At 45.0% G+C, this 12,812-nt stretch overlaps 1 protein-coding gene across 4 annotated transcripts in view; it reads right to left on the minus strand.

Annotated features, from left to right (window-relative positions):
* The window catches only part of DISC1 (disrupted in schizophrenia 1), a 357,514-nt gene continuing 345,003 nt past the window's right edge, over positions 302-12,812 (minus strand). For 3 of the 4 annotated variants that reach the window (XM_021073577.1, XM_021073579.1, XM_021073576.1), the window contains 2 exons: positions 10,169-10,286; positions 302-464 (listed from right to left, as the gene is read on the minus strand). In XM_021073577.1, coding sequence (XP_020929236.1) covers positions 325-464; positions 10,169-10,286 — 258 coding nt within the window. In that variant the 3' untranslated portion in view covers positions 302-324. The remainder of the gene's footprint in view (positions 465-10,168; positions 10,287-12,812) is intronic. The other variant, XR_002338808.1, reaches the window with a different exon arrangement.

A 12,812-nucleotide genomic window follows, 5' to 3' on the forward strand; every position in this document is an offset into this window, starting at 1 on the left:
AGCTCCTGCCTAAGGCGGGCTGACATGGAAAGATTTTTCAAGTCCTTTGCAGGATCTCCAACTAACTACCCAGTAAAGGTAACTCAAACTGATTTTTAGAAGGAAATTGGCCAATCACTCGCCCCTGCATATTCCAATCTGCGGACTCTCCCATCTCAGCCTCAGGAGAGCAAAGGCGGACCACCCTTCTGCTGGGTGACATCCAGGCTCTATGTCTCCATCACTGGGTCAGGGGCACTGGTTATGCAGAGAAGCAGCAAGAGGCCCCCTGGGCACCCATGTTGATGATGCGGTCACCTACCCTCCTCTCCGCATTGCCACGCCTCAGGCCTGTGCTTCCCGGACACCAGCTGTCACACAGGAAGCTGCAGCCTCCCTTTCTCCCGCCTCCTTTGCTGGCTGGAGCTGCAGGATCATGGCCTGCAGAGTCTCCTTCACCATCTGGAGCTCCCTCCTGAGAGACTGTGCAGCCGTTGTTAAGGAACACAGGAGAAGGTGACATGACGGGTGGCCCTCCGCAGCCTCTGAGGGATCTGGTGAAAGCCACGTGCCTGCTGGCAGCAGATGGGCAGTGCCATCTAATTGCAGTTTCAAGTTCCTCCAAATTATAGGAATGAAATATTAATACCAATGTTACAATTCTTTTAAGAGCGACTGCAGTTGCTATGAGGCTTGAGGTCATTAACCATTTTAAGTACGGTTTCCAAAAAGGAAAGGAAGAGCCAACTCTTAGACAGATGGCAAGCTGGGATGGTCCATGGAGTATGGTCAGTGTGACTGTCATTCCTGCTAAGCCCAAGGCTGGGACAGGGCAGCTGTCACATCCGAGTGACAGCGAGAAGGGCAGAAGACTGGAAATCAGAGCCTCCTGGAGAAAGCCAGGATTGGGGGCCAGCGGAGGTGCAGACTCACAGTCATGAGTTATGGCCCCTGTTGGTCACCTGCCAGCCTTGTCACCTTGTAAAATAAGGACTTTTAAACCTCTTCAGGTTCTAAGCTGCTGTCACATGTTATACTCCCAGGTGCCTATAAAAAAGCCATTCAGGGCACTCAAGATTTGGCAGGGTGTTGGGAGCTTGCCTTTTCTGGACTGGTTGGTTTCCTAGTTTTTTTTCCTTAAACTGCTAGATTCTTCGTTTCCTAACCTGTAAAGTTATGTCACATATTGATAAAACAATCACAGAGAACTTCACAAATAATGATATGGAATAAATAAGGCTGTCATTCTCCTAAGAAATGAGTTCTCTTCTAGGTGTTTAAGCTGGGAAGCATTTAACCACTAGTGGTTTTTCAGTTTATCCATAGTCAAGCCTCCCTATTCTTTCCTTTTGTACCTGTAGTCAGAACAATTCTAAGAGAAATACAGAATGAGAGACAAATTGAATTCTTTTAACTTAATAAGCAAACTAAGTTAACTTCATCCAACAGGAACTAAGAGGAAACGAAAATATGTTGACATGACTTAAATGTTGTTAACTCATCATATGATGTCAGACCCTTTGGATATTACTAGATCAGATATAGAAAAAACAGAAAGCTTTGGGGAAAGCAGCTTGAAGAAATCTTCCCACTCACAGCCTGTTTCTATCTACTATGATGTTGTTTTGGTTAAATACAATGTCAGTGCAATGTCAAGAGAAAAAGACACCTTTAGGTAATGACTAGAGAAAGCTTTCCTTTTTCTTTTTTAAATAAGGAACTCCAGAGGACCCTGGGAATTATGCAAATGAACCTCACCTAAGCAAAAATGCTGAGCCGCCCTGACAAGCCTTCAGCAGTTTCGCATCCTCCTGACGTTTCACCAGACTTCATCATTTACGTATTTTACATACATCTACTACAATGATTCACTCCTTGCTCTGGAACTTAAGGGGCGGGAGGGTGGGGTTGAGGAGGTGCAAAGGAAGAAAGTATCCAGTACTATTTTTCCCTTCTTTCAAAGGCTTCATTTTCCTCCATTTCTCTGGACAGCTCTGCTAATCTTTAGTGAAAACACACAACTTTATATAAGCAAAAGCATAAGTGGTCCCAGACTGAATACCAAGCTGCAAATTAATCACAAAATTTTGCTACACTGATAAAGAGTAAGAGCGGGGCTTACGCAAGTTTATGAATCTTGTCAAACTCCTGAGATTTCATTACACTCGATATGCAGCCTGGGACTACTGAGCCGCTTTGCAGTATGATGCATGGCAACTACGGAGGTTTTTAGGGAGGGAAACAACCAAAAAGGGGTGCTTCTTAAAGAACTTTCCAGCACTGGCAGAACACACTGAAAAGGTTGTTTTTGGGTTTTTTTTGGGGGGGGGGTTTAAAGAGTACAAGAGAGACACCACAAAAGAAAAGGATCAAGTTATACACCTAAAATAACACGTCAGAAAAAAAAGAGAGAGAGAGAAAGGAGTTCCCGGCATGTAGCAGCGGAAACAAATCCAACTAGGAACCATGAGGTTTCGGGTTCGATCCCTAGCCTTGCTCAGTGGGTTAAGGATCCGGCATTGCAGTGAGCTGTGGTGTAGGCTGGCAGCTGCAGCTCCGATTCCACCCTTAGCCTGGGAACCTCCATATGCCACAAGTGTGGCCCAGAAAGCAAAAAGTAAAATAAAATAAAATAACACATTGGCCCCTCATACAACAATCTCCAGGGATACAGGGAATGGTGGGAAGGTGGGGATTTGAAGATCTGATCACTAGCTCTGAGAAGCTGGCAGATCACTGAACACTGAAATGTCTCACATGTAAAATGCAGATTACCACACAGCATCTTCACAGGGCGTTGGTTAAAAGATACATCTCTTTTTACATATACATATATACATACACACACACACATATGTATAGTACCTTTTTTGAGGCATCATGATGTTTAAGGTTTATTTCTATATAGCAGAGGTGGCAAACACCTTAGGCTCTATCTAAGCAGGGATAGACCTCAGAAATCCCCGGAAGCCTCTTTTAGTGAGCCTAGAGGGTTATAATCATCAAAACAATTAAAAGTGTTTTTATTTGCAAAACACTCTCTCTAAACAACCTGCCTGTATGGGTTCCATTACTACAGTGAGTTCCAAATCATTTTGAATGTACTTAAATGAAAGGGAGTCGGAGATAAAACGTGGAGCGAGTTGGGCCATCGGGGAAGAGAATGCAAGTTGCAGAAGAATTTGTGTGGAATGATCCTAATTTTGAAAAAAAAAAAAAAAAAGACTATGGAGATAAACCATTTCTAGTTGGAAAAGCACCTTAGGAGGACATGGGGTGGGGGTGGGGGGGAGCTTCTTCTAGGTATGGGTACTGGGAGGGAGAAGGAAACTTTATCTTAAAAAGCACTAGAAATATTTCCCCATTAAGCAGTGGGGAAAACAGAAGTGTAGCTGCAGATCCTCATTCTTTCTTTCACTCAGTCAAATATTCAAACATTTCCAGAGCTCCCACCATGTGCTAAGACATATCCTGGACCCGGGAAGTAAGGAGGGGAACAAAGCAAAGTCACTGTGGTCCTGAGGCTGACGTGCCAGGGAGAAAGCACCAAATGGACACACAAGGGCATGCGGCTAGATCATGAAACGGGAGCCAGGGCAGGGTTTAGAGCCGGGGAGGGACGTGATCTCGTGGGCTGCTTTAATCGTTAATAGATAACAGGTACAAGGGCAGAAGCATGGACAGACACGGAGGATACTGCAATAATTCAGGCCAGAAGAGATCATGGTTTGGACCCAGGCAGTGGCTGTGAAGGTGGAGAGAAGTGGTCAGATGCGGCCATCAGCATATGGTGACGGATTGGGTGCAGAAACTGAAAGGAGGAAAAGGCAGCAAAAACCACTCCCAGATTTTTTTTTTTTTTTTTTTGTCTTTTTACGGCCACACCGGTGGCATATGGAGGTTCCCAGGCTAGCGGTTGAATTGGAGCTACAGCTGCTGGTCTACGCCACAGCCACAGCAACACCAGATCCGAACCATGTCTTCGACCTACAGCTCATGGCAATGCCGGATCCTTAACCTGTTGAGCGAGGCCAGGGATCGAACCTGCGTCCTCATGGATGCTAGTCAGATTCGTTTCCACTGAGCCACGACAGGAACTCCCCACATTTTTAAACCTAAGCCCTGAACTTGAGAAATAGACTTGCAATGTATCAAGAAGGAGAAGACTGGGAATGAGTCAGGGTTTGGGGTGGGTGGGGGGAAGAATTTGATCTTGGACATGTTAACTTGGAAAAGCCTTTTTGTCAGCCAAGTGGAGCTGCTGAGGAGGAAGCAGACATGAGTGTGAGGTCCAGGCTGCACGTGTGCCCTTGGAGCTTATCCTGAAGAATGCTTTTATAAAAAAATTTAAGCCACATTTCCTCACTGATTTACAGAATGACAAACTATTCCATTTGAAATGTCTAACCAAAATCTTAACGCTCCTAGGTAATGGAGTAGAAACAGAAACAGATTTTTTTCTTTCCACTTTTTTTGTTTTTTTTGGCTGCGCCCCCGCCTAATGGAAGGTCCCCAGCCAGAGATTGAACCTGTGCCACAGCAGAGACCCAAGCCACCATGGCAGCAACACCAGATCCTTAACCTGCTTTGGCACAAGGGATCTTCTAGGATCTGATTTTCTGATTGCTCCTCCAATAAGCTCATAGTTAAAGCCAATTGATATTGGACCTTGATTTTTTGTCAGAGTGCTGAGCAAATAAAGCAAAACTCCAGTATTGTAATTTAGGTATACTGGGTGGAGGTACTCACTAAATCTGTGTGCAAGAATAGGTCTCAAAAGAGTTAAACAATTCTTAGAAGACCTATGGCACAGAAACCTCTATGGCTAAGTACGTATAATGTTCTCCTGAAACAGCCACGCCACCAGACATCTGTGGCATCCAAGAAAATTAGCAGGTTCATTACAACAATGGCACAAAGATCAGCCTGCCAACGCCTTTAAAAAAACACCTTTGGCGAGTTCCCTGGTGGTTGAGTGGTTTGGGGATCCAGCATTACCACTGCAGTGGTTCAGGTTACTGCTGTGGCATGGGTTTGATTCCTGGACTGGGAATTTCTGCATGCCATGGGTGCAGCCAAAAAAAGAAGAAACACCCTTGGAACCCAAACCCATTCTTTACCACCTTGGGATAGAGTCCACATGTAATACTTCTTTTTTTTTTTTTTTTTTTTTTTTTGCCTTTTCTAGGGCTGCTCCCACGGCATATGGAGGTTCCCAGGCTAGGGGTCTAATCACAGCTGTAGCTGCCAGCCTACACAGGCACAGCAACACCAAATCTGAGCCGCGTTTGCGACCTATGCCATCGCTCACAGCAATGCCAGATCCTCAACCCACTGAGTGAGGCCAGGGATCAAACCCACAACCTCAAGATTCCTAGTCAGATTCATTAACCACTGAGCCACGATGGAAACTCCCACATGTGTTACTCCTTGAGAGTGAAACCGTGCGGATTGTGTTTGCAAGGGGTAAAACAGCAAGATGTTTTGTATGTCTTCCAGTACTAAAGATATATGGTCCAAAGATGTTCAAATTCTCTCGAAGGGGTGTTGTATTTATATATAAAAATAGTTGAGTGTTTTACCGCCAATTGAAATCCCAAGCAATCATTTGAGTAGCTGGGTCAAAAAACAGGTCTTCAGTTCATCTGATGCGGTTTGCTTCCAATAGAAACACAAGTCCGTCCTGTGAAACAGCTTCTCATTTGCTAAATTATTTCTGCATATCAACAGTGACTCTTCTGAAGCCACTATGGCCACAGTCCTGGGAATTTCCTTCATGAAAAAGCCAGAGGTGAGGGACACAGTTGCTGAGGGCAAAGAGGAAAGCCCCGCCCCCAGGTGACCTGCTTCAAGGATGGACACGATGCTTGCACATGGGCACTCCCCTTGGGTGCCCACCCAAGGTCAAGATCACACTGTGCTGGAGCCTGGGATCCACACCCTCTCCTGGGCCCTCTCTTCTCCCCTACTGGGGGGCTCCAGTCCCTGTTCTTCCCACCCCACTCCCCTTGGGGTGGGGGGCACCAAAGACACATGCACCCAGCATCCACAATGTTCAAACAACAGCTTCCGAGGGTCTTAAGTTTTCTCATCGGCAAAACCTTGGGGCTCCAAGATCCTCACCATCCATCTTCCAGCTCTTTAGCTCTAGAAGCAGAAAACAGTTCCAAGGAGGCAGAGCAAGCTCTCCAAACCCCCATTACCTCTGCCTGTTCCAGCTGCACATTTGAAAGTGGGACCAAGCTGGGGCTCTTTTGGGGATGTGATGTTTGTGCGCGTGCCTGGTTGTACTTAGAGGGTTTGCATGCCATCAGGCGCCACCAAAACGAATCGATTGGGCACCAAGCATTCCAAATAAACAGAGAGAACAGAACTCCAGGATGGTTTCCTGGACATGGATGTAAATACAGCCACAAATGCAATCAGTCTGTCTTCATCTTCTCTATGACTCTGAGGCTGGCAGAATGTCCCCAAGGCTCTGAAATGTATATGAAGTGTCCCAGTCCTCAGTGGACTTCTTTCCTTTGGAAAGTGTGTTGTGTAAGCTGGAGGAGAAAGAGAAAAATCCCAGCTAAAAAATCCACCTCACCTCAATGGTTTTCAGTGAAAGCGTTTTGAACCTGGAGGAACCATCCAACACACTCAAAATGTTTTTCAAAATGTAACTGCTAACTGGGACCCAAAATGGCTATGAAATTAGATCAGAGACTCAGGCTAACACTGTGCTCCAGCTTGAGTGGCAGCAAAGTCACACCTCCCATCCTAGCCTCAGACACCAGGCGTGAGTCACCTCTGTGATGCCGGCTCTCCCAATTAATGGAGCAGACTCTTTCCAGACACTCACCCTGCTGGCTGACGGGCCGGTGGTGTCATTTGGCTGCATGTAACTTAGCCAGGCTGTCAAGATGATGAAGAGTCGAGGCCAGTCTTCTCCCCCTCCTCCGACCTGTCAATCCGAGTGTCTCCTGCATGAAAGCAGGAGATTCACAGAAGGTCGCCCCTGGCCCCCAATGGTAAATCGGGATGCCCAGAGGCTCTGGTTGGAAGGAAACTCAACCCCATTGCTGGTGGCTGGCTCACCCTCTGCTGCTATCTCGTCACCAGGGCTGGCTCACAGCACGGCGGATGCAAAGCTCCCGTGCCTTCCACCTGAGGATGAGCATCTGAAGCGTCCAAGGCTCCGGACACAGATGTCCAATGTGGACTCACATTAATCACGTGTCTTCCACATCCTGTGCAAGGGAGGCTCTGACAGAGAGCTTAATGGAATCAAACAAAAATACTGTGCTCGCTGGGAACTGCTTGCGTGTTGTTGATGGCAAGCTATTTCTTTCAACCACACTCAGCTTTGTCTCCTTGATCAAGGATGGAAACACCAGCCCGTTGGAGTCTGGCCGGAGGATTTCAGCAGTCTCTGTGAATCTCTAGCTAGGTTCTCCTTTGAAACAACAGCTTTGGATTGTGTCAGAAGCCTCCGCAGAGCCTTGCAAAAATGTCTTTCTATTGCAGGCCACTTCTGTCCACTCAAATCTAAGTGCTGCTTCATATGAGTTCAAAGATCCCTCTGTGCATTTACTTTCAATCAGTGACCCAAACAAAGCCAGGGTTTCAGAGGAAAGTCTGGGTTGAAATCCACATTGTGGTGTAGATTTTATTTGGGGGATAGGGTGCCTCCCAACCCTGGTTTGACTGGTCCCCACTATGTCTCTACTTATCGCAGCAAGGATTGGCGAAATTCTCAAAAAAAAAAAAAATAGCTTCACTAAACAATTTTTATTATAGCTTACATTTTAAATTTTTTTGGTGGTGCCTAAGGTATGTTGAAGTTCCTGGGCTAGGGATCAAACTTGCACCACAGCAGTGACCCAAGCCGCTGAAGTAACAATGCCATATCCTTAACCTGCTGAGCCACAGGGAACCCTATAGCCTAACATTTTTATAGCAACTGTATGTTCCACAGAACAGACCTGTCCATCTATGTAAATGTGTAGCTGCCTCCTGGTTGGCCATGAAGGACCACGGACTGGTGGCTGGAAGATCCTGCCACTCATCGGAAATGCCCTTGGACAAGCCACGTAATTTCTAAGCCTCAGGTTTCTCAACTATCAAGAAAGACTCATCATCCCTCTCTATCTGGAGCAGTGTCATGAGAATTAAATGACTTTTCATACCAGTCATTATATGGTTACCAATCAATTCTTTTAAGGATTTATCACCAAATGGTTGACCCAACCTACTTTGAACCCTCATAGATAAATGGGATATGGTTTAAGCTTGTGACACAGACCCTGAGAATGGTTTTCTACCTGAAATCAAGCACTTCACCATGTATAAGAGCTATGGTAAGCATACTTTCTGAATATAGCCTCAGTGAGTCCCCAAGAAAACTTTAGAGGCACATGCTGTTATCTGACTCTGCGGAGGTGGAAGCTGATGTCTAAAGAGCTTTATCCGCTGTCCATGATCCTGCTGCTACTGAATCTGGCTGGGACTGGCTGTGGGAAAACTAAAAATGTCTTCTTTACACATGGCTCTGACCCCTCTCGGCCTCCTCCCCACCATCCGCACCTTTTAAGGAGAAAACCCAGTTCCCCAAAATGAAACTAATCTTCTGGAAAATGTCTAAACGAGAGACTGACACAGACCCCGAGGGCAGGTCTCAGAGCTGCTACCTGAGCCCACCCCAAACTGGACGAATATCCCACTGAGAAAGAGGCCCACCTGTTGGGCGGGGGCCGGGAAGCCCCCTGCATGCACTGGCTCCCCTCATGGCTTTGCTTCCAGGTGCTGAGACAAAGCCCGTCCCTTGCCTCTCTGCTAGGGGCCATGCCCCCTTACAACTGCTCAAATCTGTGTGACCCGTGCACCCGGAAAAACAAAAATGCAAAACAAAAATGCTCCTACTGCTTCTTTGGTCAACTTTTTAATAGGAGCTTAAGCACTAGTTTGTAAGGGGTGGGGAATTATGAAAAACAGAAAGTCTGTTCTTAAAATCTACCTTGATACAGCAGAAATTGACACAACATTGTAAATCAACTATGCTTTAATTAAAAAAAAATTTTTTTAAATCTACCTTGGGCTATGTGAAAATAATCACTGATTAAGTTGGAGAAGTCTTGTGCTAAGTTTATAAGCAAGGTTACATATTTAAGGTTATAAAGAGGATGGAAACACAGCATTGAATCCATCATTAAACTGTGGCTCTGAACACTTGTGATTAAAATGAACCCTTGACCATGCAAAGCTATTTAAACACACACATGCACACACACACACATTCACACTCCAGACTAAGTATGGTAAGAACTGGAATTCTGAAAAGTAAGACAGTAATGAGAAGCAAAGTTCAAGTAGCCACATTTCTCACAAATACATCAAATAAAAGTCCTATCCCTAAACAGAAAGGATGAATGGATAAAGAAATACTTTCATCTAGAGAAGTGTCAACTTGTGATTGCATAGTAAAATATACAGGACAGGGCTATATGTCCTTTCACCCATCTTGCACCCACACACCTGCCTTCCAAAGGACTAACCAGGGACAAAAGGGCTGAACGGCCTGGTCAGCATGAGACACGTACCTCACATGGACACACGCCTAAGCCAGTAGGTTCTTGGGCCATCTTGCACCAGGAGCTTCCTGGCAACTAGTCTTGATGAAGCCATTTGCAGATGTGACACCAAGTGTATCAAGTCTTGTCTCAGAAAAAAATGGGAAAGGGGTCTCCAAAATCCTATTCGTTATGATACCCTCCTGCCCATTACATGGTAGAATTGTACGGCGAAGAAAACCAAAGATGGACTTGGGTTTCTTGGTATCAAGAAAGCCCCCAGAAAACTGAGCCCATCAGACCTGCAACCAACTGGAACTCCACCAACTCAGCTCCACATCCCCACAGAAACTACATTTTTCTTTGGTCTCGTTGTGCAGATGTCTTTAGCATGCGAACTTCATTGCTAATTTTTAGCAGTCAGGTTTAATCATCAAAAATCGGACTGACTTAACATCAACGAGAGAGAAAACATTGTATAGTGAATAATCTCAGAGCCTGGAGGGGTGCAGAACCCTAAATACCAGCAGGACCTCTCTGTGTCCATCTGCTGAGGCAGGGGAAGTCTGTGTCATTTTTTCAGACCTTCCTTTACAAAATCACCTAAAGGTGCTTCATCTGTAGGATGAAAAGGATATGAATGAGGTCTTCATCGTGACTCTGGATCGCGGTGTGAAGTTGATCTTCCAGGTACAATAACTTCTTGCCTATGGCTTCACATTTTTCTCCAAGTTCTGCCAAAAGGTTGTAAGATTCCTGGCCAGAGAAAAAGAAAAAATCCCCCATCAGCTATAGATTTTTTTCAGGATCAGGAACACATATGATGTAGCCAATGGTTCACAAGGTAACACTCTTCAACAAGGCTCTACCAGCTTCCCATAGCATCATGCCAGAATCTTTGTCTTTCCTGCAGGTCTTGCTTGAGAAGGCATGAATCAATTTCAGGTTGTTAGCGAGTGATAAGCCATGTCTACATAGCTCCACAGTTTACCTCCCTTATCTGGTCATTCCCAAGGCCTAGTTCCAGTACATCAATCCCTAAATTGGATGTATGGAAGGGGAGGCCTGAGTCTTCAAGATGCATCCATGGGCAAACTCACAATATAATAGGAATGCTAAGCAAATAGAGGCTGGGTGAGTCACAGAACAACCTGTAAGAACAAACAGATGTTCCTTTAGGGGTTACCAGGATCTGTATATTATACATACAGCCATTGCTACCACTAGCATTAGTCTTAATTTTCTCTCTCCCTCACCAGAGCATAAGGCTCATAAGAGCAGGGACAATGAATGTCAAGCCCCCTAAGAGCTGGGATGATGATGTCTTCCTTGGTGCTGGGGTCAGAGCTCCTGAAACAGTGTCGGACACATGATAGGCACATGGCATTTGTTGGTTCCAAGAGTGAATAACGGAGACTTGGAGCTCCCTCCTTCCCAATTGTTTCCCTTCCTGCTCATATCCCACACATGAACCAGCCAAGAGTCCTCTTTATGTCACTGTCCTGCACAAAACCACCACACGGAGAACAGTATGGAGGTTCCTTAAAAAACTAATTATGGAACTACCATATGATCCAGCAATCCCGCTCCTAGGCATCTATCCAGAGGAAACTCTAATTCAAAAAGATACACACACCCCAGTGTTTATAGCAGCACTATTTCCAATAGCCAAGACATGGAAGCAACCTAAATGTCCATTGACAAATGAATGGATAAGGGAGATGTGGTCCATATACACAATGGAATATTACCCAGCCATAAAAATGAATGAAGTCATGCCATTTACAGCAACATGGATGGACCTAGAGATTCTCATACCAAGTGAAGAAACAAAGAAAAATCTATGTTTTTTTTTCAAACAAAGAAAAATCTATGCTATCACTTATTTGTGGAACATATTAAAAATGGTACAAATGAACTTCTTTGCAGAACAGAAACAGATTCGCAGACAGAGAGAGTAAATTTATGGTTACCAAAGGGGAAAGGGGTGGGGGAGGGATAAATTAGGACTTTGGGATTAACATATACACACTAAATATAAAATAATGACCAGTGAGGACCTACTGTATAGCACAGGGAACTATATTCAATATCTTGTAATAACCCATAACGAGAAAGAATCTGAAAAAGAAATGTGTGTGTGTATACATGTGTGTGTAACTGAACCACTTTGCTGTACTCTTGAAACTAATACAACATTGAAAATCAACTATACTTCAATTTAAAAAAAAAAAAAATCACAGAGCAGAGCCTGAACTCTGCAACCTGGTGCCAGCCCACAGTTCACTTGGTCCCCTCCACTCTCTCCTTTTTATTTTTATTTTTATTTTATTTGTTTGCTTTTTAGGGCCACACCTGTGGCATATGGAAGTTCCCAGGGTAGGAATCAGACTGGAGCTGCAGCTGCTGGTCTACGCCACAGTCACAGCAACATGGGATCTGAGTGCATCTGCAACCTATGCTACAGCTCACAGCAATGCCAGATCCTTAACCCAGTGAGCAAGGCCAGGGATCAAACCCACATCCTCATGGATACTAGTTGGATTCGTTACCACTGATCCACGATGGGAACTCTTCCTCCACTCTTACATGCAACCAGACCTGTGCCTAACTGGACTGACCCATTCCTTCCGTCACACAAGTCTTCCTGCCTTTGCTCGTTCCTCCATCATATCTGGATCCCAGCCTTACTTCCAGACCCCAAACAGTGTTTCCACCTGCAGCACAGATTCTGATACATGTTAGGTTCTCACAAATGATTGTAAACTTCCTGCGAGCCAGGCCCATGGGTCATCCATCCATCCCCAGGCTTCAATGTCATGCCTGGCATCCAGAGAGCTATGGATTTTTAAAAGAAAAGAAAAAAAAAAAAAAGGTCAAGAAAACAGGGAATCTTAGAAAAAAGCAAAAGGAAAAAAGCAGTATTATGCTTGGTGAGATAAGCCAGACAGAGAAAGACAGATATGGTGTGATATCACTTATATGAGGAATCTAAAAAAGCTGAACTTGTAGAAACAGAGTTTCCAGGGAATGAGGAGGTGGGGAGATGGGGAAAGGAAGTTTAAGATGAACATGCACTTAGAAGATGAATATGTTCTGGAGAGTTAATGCCCAGCACAGTGATTATGATCAACAATGCTGTATTTCTATTCTATCCTATCCTATCCTATTCTAGCTACATCCATGGCATATGTAAGTTCCTGACAAGGGGTTGAATCTGAGCTGCAGCTGCAGCAACAATGGATCCTTTAAATCACTGCACTGGGCTGGGAATTGAACCTG

Source organism: Sus scrofa, chromosome 14 (assembly GCF_000003025.6).
Source record: "Sus scrofa isolate TJ Tabasco breed Duroc chromosome 14, Sscrofa11.1, whole genome shotgun sequence".
Classification (NCBI taxonomy): domain Eukaryota; kingdom Metazoa; phylum Chordata; class Mammalia; order Artiodactyla; family Suidae; genus Sus; species Sus scrofa.